The 14,345-nt window shown below is 45.3% G+C and overlaps 1 protein-coding gene across 2 annotated transcripts in view; it reads right to left on the bottom strand.

Annotated features, from left to right (window-relative positions):
- TRAPPC13 (trafficking protein particle complex subunit 13) overlaps positions 1 to 14,345 on the bottom strand; it is a 373,612-nt gene that overhangs the window by 125,255 nt on the left and 234,012 nt on the right. For both annotated transcript variants that reach the window (XM_086960695.1, XM_086960696.1), the window contains exons 6-7: positions 13,951 to 14,023; positions 991 to 1,035 (exon numbers count right to left, since the gene is read on the bottom strand). In XM_086960695.1, the coding sequence (XP_086816821.1) occupies positions 991 to 1,035; positions 13,951 to 14,023 (118 nt within the window). The remainder of the gene's footprint in view (positions 1 to 990; positions 1,036 to 13,950; positions 14,024 to 14,345) is intronic.

Below are 14,345 nucleotides of genomic sequence, written 5' to 3'. Positions count from 1 at the left end.
TTTGAGGCACATTAAACACTGATCCACAAAACATTTCTTTGTACTCGTAAAATGATTACTCAAGAGAAACATGTGGACTAGTATGGTGTCATTCTGAGAGTAAGCAAATGTCCTCATGGTGGCGAGATGAGTGCTTCACGGTGGGGACACTTGGAGAAGTTGGTAAACACCCACAAAACTGGTAATTAAGTCTGTGGGTATTAAAAAAACTTTAGCAGTTAGTTTCGCATCTTCAAAACATTTGGAGAAATATTCCTTTTAGGGGCATTACTGATATCAGTTTTCACAGTGGGAATATGGAGACATCACCCGCACCTGCCCCATCTCATACATCGGGGTGTAGGTGTTTCTCCACAAGGAAACATTTTGCTAATGGAGTCTAAAAAGTTTGAAAATGCACTTCTGCAATACATTTGTCCATTGTGAAATATACTCTGGCTACGCTTCAGATGAACAAGTATTCAAACGTTAGTCTAGCTTCAGAGGAGTACTTGAGAAATTCTTCTGAATCCTAAAAATGTTGGACGTTTACTCGAAATGTAGGAGTCGCCATACTGGACCAAATTTATGACTTTCTTTGTAAATTTTGCCTTAAATAAAAAAGAAAAAACTACAATGTCCACTTCCACCAAATTGAAATGTGAAAGAAGGCTGCCCTACACAGACAGATCAGTATTACCCTTCAAGTTAAGGCAAATGTACACTGGCTATGTTCCACCTATTCTCCTCTCACTCCCGCCACCAAGGACAGTCCCACAGACAAGGTCAGGAACTGCCAATAATGTACACAATGGGATTTGGCTATGGTACTACGGTCTCCTTTCCAGAAACAATGCTTATTTAGCTCAAATGTTTGTTCTTAAAATTGATTATTAAACTTAGTTAACGCTAATAAAAGCAACAAAAATTGTGATTTAAAGAAAAAAACTAAAAATGAACGGGCACAAAAGAAGCAATGGGCCACCGGGACAGGTTAACACGTTCACTCACCTCAGCGTTATAAAACTTAGTCTTCACGTCCAGCGGTTTAAGCACCTGATTGAACAAAGAATGCAAGTTAAATACAGATTTTTCAGACTTCTCCCCCACCTCAAACACCGTGGATTCTAAACACTGGCAAAGTCCCCCTGCAGTCCTACAGGCGTGTGTTTTTGTACCCCCACCCTCGAGTCAACCTCTCGTCAGGGGTGGGGGGCTCGAATCATATATAACTCGCAGATGAGCATTTCTCTGTAAAGGGGCTGCGCCTGCGCACCAAAAGAAAGCAACAAGTGAGACTGAATGTACCGCTTCAGGTCCTTTTCAACCGCAGCTTGTTGCCCCCTTTATGGGAACTACTGCACGGTACGTACTGTTGATAGCTTCAATGAGTCAATGACCCAACGACTGGTGTAAAGAGTCTCCGAATCGGGCCCGTTACCAAGCCACACTTCTTTCATTAATGTCACTCTCATTGTAAGGCCTGCGCTGAGCTTGAAGTGTGATGCAAAAACCGGGGAAGGGGGGGCGAGGTCTCTCAAAGGGGCATGGCCAGTGTAATTAAGGGCGTGGCTTAAACACACTTCATCAACAAAACAAAACAAATCTGTACATAGCACAGTGTGCGCCATCTGTCACTTTGCTGCTTCTGTCATTGCATCGAGATATATAACAAGTAACATGACACCTACAAGAAGTCAGGACTATTGGTTTTGTCAATGTTTGGTAGTTGTATAAGATAAATAAGCAAAAACTATGGCTTTGTTGAATATAATATTGAGAATGCCTCAGTTCTTGAGGGAGATCTTGTGGCAGAACGGCTAGAGCTGCCGATTTTGGAGCTCATGGAAGCAGTTGCCCATTTTGGAGCTCAGGGAAGGACGTTGGAACCATGGCGTCCACTCAGAATCTTGTGATTCAAAAATGAATATGGCCTTGTGTAATGTAACTGGTGCTCATGTAAAGTGCTCCAATACATTCGGGTCCAGGGCCGGACTGGCCGGAGCGGGCACCAGGCATTTACCAGGTGGGTCGGAAGGATGAGGGCCAGTTTTGGGCCCACGTGTGCGCTCTTCTTACTGGGAGCCGGTTTTGCAGAAGGCTGCAATATCGGCCCCCTGTAAGAAAAGCAGGAGCAGTGCTTTTTGCTAGCATCCCCCCCAGCCTCAAGGGCCGATCGAGCAGCAACTACCAGGGCGGGTTGCTGTTTTCAGTCCAGCCCTGTTTGGGTCGAGTTCACTGTAGTATGGTAGTAGAATGTTTTATGATGTATACTCAGGGGAAACAGTTGTGGGTTCCACTTTGGAATCAAGTACCTGTTGTAATCATCTTGGACTTAAGTGCGAGGTTTTCTGCTAATGCCCATACTACATTTCCGCTATATAAAACTGCAAAAAAAAAAGTTCTGAAATAATGAGACTGTGAAATAACGATAACGAGTCTCTTTGTAGTTACATCAAAAGCAGTGAAAGGTGGTACTGCTGCAGAGTTTAAAAAAAATTCCAGCCTGAGGATGAGGGCAAAAAGAGACCCCGATAGGGACCCGTTTTAGCAACTGCTTTTTAGAGCCAGGCCCACTTAAAGCCCTGGGCCTGTCCCATGCAGCTGTTGGTCCAAACCAATTCAGCGACTTTAGACCTGCATGCATGCATGGAATGTTGTGGGGCGTAGCTGGGAGGGAAGTTATTTTCTGTAAGGAATATGCTACTTACCAGTATGCATCTGTTCTTGGCATAGAGGGCTGCAAGTGGTACATTATGAATAGATCGCCATCTGGTGTTGGGCTCGGATGATTGCACTTTGTTTTTCTCTTGGAGAGTCTTTTGTATCTTGGTGACTCCTCCCTTGGTTGGTAGTGCGCATGGGCATCGGCTCCATCCTTAGATTGTTTTGCCATAGTAGGGTTAGATGGAGTAGTGTAGTAGAATACAGATAAGAATGCCCATGTAAGTGTATCTAAATAAGATATTGTTGGAACAGACACAGGTTTCCGGGGAGGCTGGGAGGGCATGTACCACTCTGCAGCCCTCTATGCCAAGAACAGATGCATACTGGTAAGTAGCATATTCCGTTCGAGGCATATGGGCTGCAGATGGTACATTATGAATAGACTATACAGCAGTTCTCTCCCTAGCGGTGGTCGCCCGTGTCTGTTGCAACTGTCTGAAATAAAGTTTTTAATACTGCTTGTCCCACTCTAGCTTGTTTTGTTGTTCGCACATCTACACAATAGTGTTTTGTGAAGGTGTGCGGTGTAACCCAGGTAGCTGCTTTGCATATGTCATCTAGTGGAATGTTTCCCAAAAATGCCATAGATGCTCCTAGTTTACGTGTAGAGTGAGCTCTAGGAGGAACAGTTAATGTTCTCTTTGCTTTTAAGTAGCATATTTGAATGCATTTTATAATCCATCTGGCAATGCCCGCTTTAGAGATGGGATTGCCTTTGTGTGTTGGAGAAAACGCAACAAATAGCTGTTTTGTCTTTCTGAAAGTTTGTGTTCTTTCTATGTAGTACAATATGGCCCTTCTAACATCTAATGTATGTAGGGCTCTTTCTGCTACTGTTTGTGGTTTTGGAAAGAAAACCGGTAATTCCACTGACTGATTGATGTGGAATGCTGAAATTACCTTTGGTAAGAATTTTGGGTTTGTTCTAAGAACCACCTTATTTTGGTGTAACTGCATAAATGGTTCTTGAATTGTAAAAGCCTGCAGCTCACTTACTCTTCTAAGTGACGTGATAGCTATGAGGAAGGCCACCTTCCATGTGAGGAATTGTATTTCACACCTATGCATAGGTTCAAAGGGTGGCCCCATTAGTCTGGTAAGTACTATGTTGAGATTCCAGACTGGGGAAGGTGGTCTTCTTGGTGGAATGACTCTTTTGAGTCCTTCCATGAAAGCTTTAATTGCTGGTACTTTAAACAGGGAAAGATGTTGCCTGTTTTGTAGGTACGCCGCTATAGCTGCGAGATGAACTCTTATAGAGGTGTATGCTAAGTTACATTGCTGCAAGTGTAGTAAATAGCAAATGATTTGTTTAGTGGATGCGTCCAGAGGGTTGATGTGCTTACTGTTACAGTGTATAGCAAACCTTTTCCATTTTGCTGCATAGCATGCTCTGGTGGTAGGACGTCTTGCTTGTTTAATGATTTCCATACATTCTGGTGGTAAATCTAAATATCCAAACTCTATGACCTCAGGAGCCAGATCGCTAGGTTCAGTTGTTTGGGATCTGGGTGCATTATTTCTCCATGGTTCTGTGTAAGATGCATGGGTAATAATCTTAGCTTTTGATGTGGTACTTGTGAGAGTTGTAGCAGTGTGGTGAACCACGGCTGCCTTGCCCACGTGGGTGCCACTAGTATCATTGTCATTGAGTGTTGCTGCAGCTTCCGAACCAGTAACGGAATTAGTGGTAGAGGAGGGAACGCGTAAGCAAATTTGTTTGACCAATTTATCCATAGTGCATTGCCCTGGGACCGTTGGTGTGGGTACCTGGATGCGAAGTTTTTGCATTTTGCGTTCTGATGATTGGCAAACAGATCTATCTCTGGTTGCCCCCATTTTTGGAAGAATGGCTGCAGTATTTGGTCGTGCAGCTCCCATTCGTGTACTTGTTCTGACTGCCTGCTTAGGATGTCTGCTATCTGATTTTGAACTCCTGGTAGGTGTTCTGCTAACAGATAGATCTTTTGAGGAATGGCCCATCTCCAAATGTCCTGTGCTAGTTTGGATAGTTGGAGAGAGTGTGTCCCCCCCTGTTTTTGAATATAATACATTGCAGTCATGTTGTCTGTTCTGATCAGGACTGCCTTGCCTGTAATTTGCATTTGGAAAGCTTTTAGTGCTAGGAATACTGCTAATAGTTCTAGGTAGTTGATGTGCAGTTTCTTTTGCTGCACACTCCACTTCCCCTGCACTGTGTATTTGTCCATATGCGCTCCCCATCCTGAGAGCGATGCGTCCGCTGTTATTATCACTTGTGGAATTGGCTCTAGGAACGACCGTCCCTTGGAAATGTTTTCCGTGTTCCACCACTTCAGAGAGCGATACGTCCGGTCGTTTACCAACACCAGATCTGTAATCTGACCTTGAGCCTGATTCCACTGTGTCGCTAGACACTCCTGTAGTGGACGCATTTGTAGTCTGGCATGTGGTATTAGCAGTATGCAGGAGGACATCATGCCTAATAGTTGCATAAACACTCGTGCTGGTAGTGAGTGTTGTGGTTGAAATCTTTGTATTAACCCGACCATTGTTTGTATCCTGATTGGGTTGGGGTATGCTATTGCCTTTTCTGTGTTTATTGTAGCCCCCAGGTATTGCTGAATCTGGTTTGGTTGCAGGTGTGATTTTTTGTAGTTCACCGTGAACCCTAGGTGGTGCAGCAATTGAATTGTCTTCTGTGTGTTGTGAAGACATTCTTCTTTTGACTTGGCCTTTATTAGCTAATCGTCCAAGTATGGGAAGACATGTATTTGTTGTCTTCTTAGGTGTGCTGCCACCACAGCTAGGCATTTTGTGAAAACTCTCGGTGCTGTTGTGACACCGAACGGAAGGACTTTGAACTGATAGTGTTGTCCTTCTAATACAAACCTTAGGTATTTTCTGTGGGCTTTGTGAATTGGGATATGAAAGTAAGCGTCTTTTAGATCCAGTGTAGAAAGAAAGTCCCCTTTCTTCAGTAAAGGGAGTACTTGTTGGAGCGTGACCATGTGGAAATGCTCCGAATTTATGTAAGCATTGAGAGGTCTGAGGTCTAATATTGGTCTTAGGGACCCGTCCTTTTTGGGGATCAGGAAGTATAGAGAGTATACTCCTGTTCCTTGTTGATCTTTTGGGACCTTCTCTATTGCATGCTTTTGTAGAAGTGCTAGTACTTCTTCTCTTATCAATGTCAGATGATCTTGACTCATTGGACGCTGTTTGGGGGGGATGTTTGGTGGGGTAGCTGTGAGTTCCAGGCAATAACCATGTTGGATAATTTGTCTCACCCACTTGTCTGATGTGATGTTCTCCCAGACAGGTAGGAACTGTGATAGACGTCCCCCGACCGGTGTTATGTGGTCTGGGGGGAGTTCTATGAAGTCACTGTTTTGGGGTTGAGGCGTTGCGGTTGTTATTATTTCCGCGGCCTCTACCTTTGTTGTTGTTACCTCTGTAACTGCCTCTTGAATTACCTCTGGGTGATGTTGGTGTGAAAGAGGTGGATTGCTGATTTGTTCCTGTATTCTTTGAGCCCCCTCTATAGGTGGATCTACGAAAGGAACCTCTTTGTGTTGGCTGTTGCAATGCTCCCATTGACTTAGCCGTTTCTGTATCTTTTTTCATTTTTTCTAAGGTCTCATCTGTGCTTGAACCAAACCGTGTCTTTTGATCAAATGGTTTGTTCAGTAGGGCCGTTTGTACTTCCTGTTTGAATCCTGAGATTCTAAGCCATGCATGTCTCCTTAACATGATACTGGTGTTGATAGATCTTGCTGCAGTGTCTGCTGCGTCTAGGGCGCACTTAATGGAAGTATTAGTTATTATTTTACCTTCCTGTATTAACTGATCTGCCTTTTTCTGATGTTCTTTGGGGAGATGTGTGATGAGTTTTTCTAATTCATCATAATGTGCCCTATCATAACGTGCGAGTAGTGCCTGTGTATTGGCTATACGCCAGCTATTTGCCGCCTGTGATGCTACTCTTTTGCCTGATGCATCTATTAATTTTGACTCTTTATCAGGTGGAGGAGCCTCTCCTGTAGATAATGAGTTTGCTCTTTTACGAGCGTTTGAGACCACCAGCGAGTCTAGAGGTACATGCCCTTTAATAAATATTGGATCCTTTGGAGCCGCCTTATATTTTTTATCAATTCTTGGGTTTAACACCCTAGCCCTCACTGGGTCTTTGAATATTTCTTCTGTGTGACTGAGAAGACCCTTCAACATAGGAAGAGTACCTGATGTTCTTTGTGCATTAGGTAGCGTCTCTAACAGGAAATCCTCTATTTGAGGTTCTGTATGTATATCTACTTTATGATATTTTGCTGCCCTATTAATGAGCTGCACAAACCCTGTGTTATCATCAGGTGGTGAAGGCTTTGAGGGATATAACTCTGGGTCGTTGTCCTCATCTGACCCTACGTCATAATTTTCCCATGGGTCATCCTCATCTGGGATGGTTTCGTCATCCCCTTGAGGTTCCCCCTCCCCTAGATCACTGTCTACATCAGACTGAGGTGTAGATGGTCTTGGTGTGGAAGGTGTAGGAATATTTGGCCTAGTGTGAGGAATAGGAGAAGAGGGTGTGACTTTAGGTCGAGGAGAAGCAGGAGGAGTTATATTTGTCCCCATTGTTCTCTTTTTTGAAGGAAGAGATTTATCTTCTGTCTGTTCATTCTTTCTCTTCTTCGTGACTACTTTGCCAGTTTGCGGATCTATAAACAAGATCTTTTGTTTGGGATCTGTCTGTTGCTCCTGAATCGGTACCGAAGGTCCTGGTTCCGAAAGGTGCTTATGTTTTCGATCGTCAGTGTTTGGTGTTTTCGGCACCGAATGTCTACTCGATTCCGACTTCCTGGGTATCGAGTGAATCTTGGACGACGAATCATATTTATGTTTCGACATGGAATGTTTTGATACCGAGCTTTCCCTTGTATGTAGCCTCGGTGCCGAAGTTGATGTCGCCCTTTTCTCGGATCCGACATGGTGGGAGTCCGAGTGTTTTGGTTTCAGTTTCGGTTTCGTTGCCGGGCCCAAGGGCGGGGCGTCTGAAACTTTTTTCTGCGGTTTGACCGGGCCCGAAGGCGGGGTCGTTACCGCACGGGGTCGGTTTTTCGGTAAGGGGACGTCGTCACTCACGGTTTGTTGCTCGATGAGTTCTTCAACCTCCGACTGGTCCCCGTCCGACCCCGACTGATCCTCTTCTTCCTCAATTTGCTCGTCTCCGAACAGCTCCGGGATCGCCTCCGACTGCATTCTGGAAACCTCGTGTCTTCGAGCTCGACGATTTCTAATCGTTAGCTTGGAGGAGAATGCTGCGCAGGCTTCGCAGTCCCTGGATTCGTGTTCAGGCGATAGACAGAGGTTGCACACCTCGTGTAGGTCCTTGTGTGGGAACTTAGCACCACACGTTGGACATTTTTTGAATGGAGTCCTTTCCATGTACTCCGGGCTTGACTGCGTCGAGAAAGGCCTCCTGTTCGTCGACGTAGATCCAAGTTTTTTCTCTTCGATTTTGAATTTGCAACGCGTCAGAATGGAAATGAAACGCGTACGATAACAATACCGTCGAATTGGAAAGGGAATACGCTCCGATAAATCACTTTTCTCTGAAGTTGATCTGGAGCGTCTCGATCCTCACCCGAACCCGATGGCGGAAAAAAACAATCTAAGGATGGAGCCGATGCCCATGCGCACTACCAACCAAGGGAGGAGTCACCAAGATACAAAAGACTCTCCAAGAGAAAAACAAAGTGCAATCATCCGAGCCCAACACCAGATGGCGATCTATTCATAATGTACCATCTGCAGCCCATATGCCTCGAACACATATTTTCTTGTCAACTGTTGGGTACGGGTGATTTCAGTTGGGAATATTGAGGTGTCTGTCAGATTATTGCATACACACAAACAAAAGCATACACACACACACTCTTTCTCTCTGTGTTTTGAAAGTCCTCAAAAATGTTTATTTTACAAATATTGCAATTTCTCCCACTTAGTACCCCTACTGAACCGTATCTTCCTCTCCTTTTCAACCGCCCCTAAGCCCCAATTGTGTGCCCTGCTTGTCGTATAATGTATTTTTAACCTAATATGGCAGGGTGATTGTTGGAAAATCTGAATCCCACGCCCCCTCATCTTACTTACTAAACTACGCCCATGGGAATGTTTAACTTCTGAAAGAGTTTTACATTCGCTTTCAGCAGGATTATAATTATGTATCTTGTACATTAGGCACAGGGTAATGTACCAGTTTAAATCAAACATTATCAATGTAAAAAGGGGGTTACCAAAAACAGCCACTCCTGGTCAAGACATTCTTCAAGGTGACTCCATGATTGGAATAGGCACAGAGGCGAGAATTATCAGGTCCGTGGACTTTTGAGCCCAAGACCCGCCGAGGCGGAGAATTGAACCCTGGTCCCGGGCTAGACCTCTGCATCAGGGTCTGCCGCTCTAATCATTGAGCCACACTTCTCCAGCATCACTTAGAGGATTCACTTTTTTTTTCTAACAATATTCCCAATCTGAAATCGGGAATTTAGTAAATCCTTCCTAATTAATCAAATGATAAAAACTGATGTTGATAGAGCGCATAGTAAAAATACCATGTCTTTCATCTTAAGGGCGTCTTGCAAATTTTGTCCTTAGCCACAATGAGTTGCTGATAAGAGTGAGGGCCAAGCTAATAAAACAGGCATTGGCAATTCCAAAAATACACGGTCAAGCCAGACCTAAAAAATCTGTGTACTTTAATGACTGCCATCCTCACATCTGTGCTGCTGCCAGATAAAAACGCCATTAATTATCTATTTATCTAAGGCACTTTAGTAGCGTTACAGTGGCATGTGTCTGTGCCCCTGAAATCTTCAAGCTAATGCAGCTGGATAAATAAAGAAAATGATCACAACTGTGTGGAGGGTAAGAACTTTATTTGTGGAAGCACACAACTTCTGCCCAACCAAAACCTGTACTCCAGGCTTCAAACATGTGAGCAGTGCCAAAGCACCACTCCTGGTGATTCTCACCTAATTGTCTGGCTACAGCTGCGCTGTCAGACCACAAAGACGAACCAAACTAGGCTGCATCGAGAGGGGATGGGCCACTCCATTCACAGCAACAGTACACCTGATACCTATATGAACATACACCTGTAACAGTGCAGTAGGCTCAGGACACAGAAGGCCAAGGCAAGTTCACGTTCTGAAACAACACTTATTAAATTACAACCTTCGCCCTGGTCACCCAATACTGTACCCTCACTCAGGGCTTTAAGTGGGGGGGGGGGGCTGTGGGGGCTGAGCCACCCAGTTTTTTTTTGAGGGGGCTCTATTTTCGGGCCTCAAAGGTCAAAGGTAGGGTGAGCAGGCGTCCCGGTTTTTGTTTGGTATTACTAGTGTGGGTAATATGTCTGGATAGTGAAATACTGCCAATTTCGTTTTTCACTATTGAAAGGCTATCTTGCCCATAGAATAACATGGGGAATGCTGTGTGACATGTTTACCTACAGTTGCTGTGATTGCTGAGGGAGGGACGGTCTGCTGTGTGCTGTGTCCCCCTAACTTGAAGAGGAGCTGTGCTGTGTGCTTTGCCCCTCTGAAGCCTGCATGTCTCAAGGGCCTAAGAAGAGCTGTGAAGTCAGGGATACAAATGTTCTCCAGCACCCACCCTTCCAGCTGCTGTGTGGGTCTCTGCGCTGTGCCTTTGTGAAGCTGCCCCCCTGTGCAATCTGTCTCAGTGTGCTCATCGGCACACAGCTGGGGCGTAAGGTCATGAGGCCTGCTCTGCCTCAAACGTGATCTGCCCCAGGATCGAGTCCCTCGCACTCTGTGTGCGGATTAACGCACCGCTGAGGAACTTTGCGCTGTGTGCGCATTGACTCCACCGCCGTCCCTCGAGCTGTGTTGTGTGCCCGAGGCCGGGTTCGCCACTCTGAGAAGGAGCCTTGAAAACACCCTGCCCGTATTCACCACCACCGGCCCAGGATCGTCATTTCCAAGCCGCGCTCGGATTGGTCACAGCAATGCTTGGTTCATTGTTTCCGCTAAGGAGAAAAAGATGCCCAGTCGAAACGAAAGGCGCTATGGGGATGAAAGACAACCCCTCTGATGGTTGTACAGGGAGCTGATGCGAGGCGAATGCACAACCATTAAATGTCAGCGGCGCACAACCAAAGTCTGTATAAGGGATACTAAGTACAAGAACAGATCTCAAAAGAGGCCTACAAGGGATAAAGAAGCTGATCCCTGCAGAACAGGGAGCAAAGCCACAGATGCAAGCAAAATACCCACTAGAGAACAAGATCTGGGGTAGAAAACTAACCTTCAAAAAGAAGCCTGTAATAACAGGAGACCATAGTTCCAGAACCAATATACGTCTCAGATTGTGGGATCCACATCCTGTCACTTACAGTTTTATAATAAGAAAAGTACCTGCAGAGGGCAAGAACACCCCATAAAGGTGTGACCCGCAGTGATAAAGGGGACTTGACAAGAAAGCCAATGGGTACCCGCCCGGGAATGGCCCAGATGTGAATAAAAAATGGGATAGCTCCCCATACAACCATAGTATGGACGAGCATGGAAGCAACCAGTAGAGCTACCAATAGAGCTAAGATTCTGCTCCACCCCGACTTACTCGATATTGTCACAAAGGTGCCTGTGTGCTGAAAAGACAGGCGCCATCCAAAGGCATATCAATTAAAGTGGCTTGAACAGCCTCTGAAAGAACAGAGGCACAAAGCCAGGTGCGGCGACGTAACGCCACAGAGGAAGCCATGGCCCAACCCACTGAATCAGTGGTATCCATACCACAATGAATAAGCTAATGAGCTGCTTGTGGCCCACCTCGAATGAACTGGACAATATTCGTCCCGGCTGTTATCGGGAACGAGGGCTGCAGAGGTGCTAAAGAGTCCCATACGCATGGGCAAAGCATCCGCAAACGCAAGATGCATTGATAGAACACAGAACAGAACTGGTGGAGATAAAAATTGTACATACAAAAAAATCCAGGATGCGTATAAAGAACCTAGCTATATAGACAGATTTGCATTAATAAGTGTTTGATGTGATCCAGAAAGGAAAAATGTCCTTTCTTGAGTCTCCTCACTCACCAGGGTTTCCCCACGGTGACATGCTTCATAATAGGGGCCATCCCAACCCGCTGCAGGTTGAGGCGTGCTGCGACTTGCAAGATATGTAGGAGCATTTTATGTGAATCTATGTGTAGTGCAGTGCTATGTATGGAGTGGAGTGATTTAAAACTATCTAACTAGTGGGCGGAATTACTTTATTCTTGCTCCTAGCTGATATATTAAAAGTGGGGTGGTCTCTAGGTCAAACTGATATGCAGTGACTCAGGAGTCCTAGAAGAGTGCTAACATGTTTCGAGCTTACCCCTAAGCTCTATCTCAGGACATCACAAGGACCAGCCCTGTGAATATCACTCTAAAAAGTGCAATATTTACAGTGATTATAAATGCTGATTACTCAGCATTAGTAGAGAGATACATAGGCCTGGAGTGGCATAGTGTGACGAGGAGTGTCATAGGTTAAGTTGATAGGGAGGGTGAAAAGTGGAGGGGAGCAGAGTAGAATAGAGTGTCATAGAGGGTAGTGTTGTGGAGTGTCACAGACCGAGCAGAATATCTTAGAGTTGAGGGGTATGCTGTGGAGGGGCGTAGAGTGTGTTGGAGTGAAGTAGAGGGAAGTGGCGTAAAGTGGAGAAAAGTGGCATGGAGTGGTGAAGATGGAGTGGAGTAGAGTGTTGCAGAGCAAGAGAGGCATAGAGTGGAGAAAAGTGGCAAGGAGTGGTGTAGAGTGAGCTGAGTTCAGTGGAGTTGACTGTCGTAGAGTGGAGGGGTACGGAGTCGAGTGTAATAGAATGGAGTGGCATTGAGTGGAATGGTGCAGTGTTGTGGAGATGCGTAGAGTATCATGGAGTGACCTAGACTGTCATGCAGTGGAGTGTTGTGGAGTGGCACAGAGTGGTGTGGAGTGTAATGGAGGGAGTAGAGGGGAAGGGCACAGAGTACAGTAGAGTTTCAGAGTAGAGAGGCATAATAATAATAGTTATACAGACACTTATAAAGCGCAACAGCTACCTCAAACAGAGATGTCCCAGCGCAAAGAGAACAGTAGTACAGCGCTGGACAGTTCAGATCAGGCCTTTGGGCCCTCAGTCTGCCCTAAAGAGCAAGGTTTTTACAATTTTCCTGAAGAGGGACTCTGTTTCTATAGTGCCGAAATTACTTGGCAGAGTGTTCCACAGTTTTGCTGCGCCGAACGTAAAATATCTGCCCCCCATTCGACCCTTTTTGAAACGAGGGATGCACAGTAAATTTAGCGAATTAGACCTCAAGAGTCTGGACTGTTGATAACATGTCATCTGTGTTTTAGGTATCTAGGACAGTTGCCATGCATGGCAGGGAATGCCAGCGTCAAGGCCCTAGGTGTAATTCTTTTTGAGACTGGGAGCCAATGAAGCGCTTTAGATGTGGAGAGACGTGCTTGCGAAAGGGCACTCGCCTGATTAGTCTCGCAGCCGCATTTTGCACCATCTGCAGGATGGTCAGAGTGGAGTGTGGTAGAGTGGCAAAGAGGGTAATGGAGGGAGTAGTGTTGCGTAGAATGGCACGGCATAGAGTGGTGAAGAGCGGTAGAGTGGTGTGGAATGGTGTAAACTAGAGTAGAGTGTCCAAGTGGAGTGGCATTGAGTGGTGTGGAGTGACAGAGTGGCATAGAGGAGTGTGTTGTAGAGTAAAGTGGCGAAGAGGGAGTTGCGTAGAGTATTGTAGAGTGTCTTAGAGTGGCATGGAGTAGAGTGTCAGCGTGGAGGGGCGTATAGTGAAGTGTCTTACAGTGGCGTAGAGTGAAGTAAAGTGTTGAAGAGTGGAGTGGCTTAGCGTGTAAAGTAAAGTTTGTTTCTCAATTGCCTTCAAAAAGCACCAGGGCTTATTCCCCGAGCAAAACACAAGGCACAGGTCGTTGTCATTGCTTTGCTAGCATATGCTCACAGTCTGATAAGCACACTTAACCATATCTTTATTACTCTTTGTAAGATAACTACAGGCCGTTCCATTCTGTGCCTATTTTAACATGCCTACAAGTACACTGTAAGCAAATCCTTTATTCCTTGTGAGTGGAGCTCTCACGATGCCCTTAACCTCGAGTCTCATTTCAAGGTGAATCAGATGGAAAGATGGGCCATACCCTGCCCCTATCAACGCAGCGCACAGAAGCGACACTCGGCCCTTACCTGAAACTTGAAGAACTTCCTGAAGTACATCTTCTCATTCGTCTGCGTGGTGTAGCTCACTGCACACACTAAGCTGGAACAGAGAGATATTGCAGAAATTCTAGGTTACTTTTCAAACATTTTTATTCCAACAGAATGATCTTTTTGAGCACGCACATTTTAGCGATTAATCTGTCAACATTAAAATAACTTTACGGTGATCAGAAGAAAGGCTCTGCCACCCTTCACCGGCCTCTGAATTAACGTACAATGTTATCGCCATCACCTATTCAGGTTAATATTTTTTTCCAGACTGGAACTGGTTTGATCAGAACATTAACAATCTATTGCTTTGTGGACACAAATGTGAAACCATGATACTAGTTTTTTCAAAAAATAATGTCCACTGAAAGGTC

Source organism: Lissotriton vulgaris, chromosome 3_1 (genome assembly GCF_964263255.1).
Source record: "Lissotriton vulgaris chromosome 3_1, aLisVul1.2, whole genome shotgun sequence".
Taxonomy (NCBI): Eukaryota; Metazoa; Chordata; class Amphibia; order Caudata; family Salamandridae; genus Lissotriton; species Lissotriton vulgaris.
Note: the sequence above shows the minus strand (reverse complement) of the source record. Positions and strands in the feature narration are given on the sequence as shown.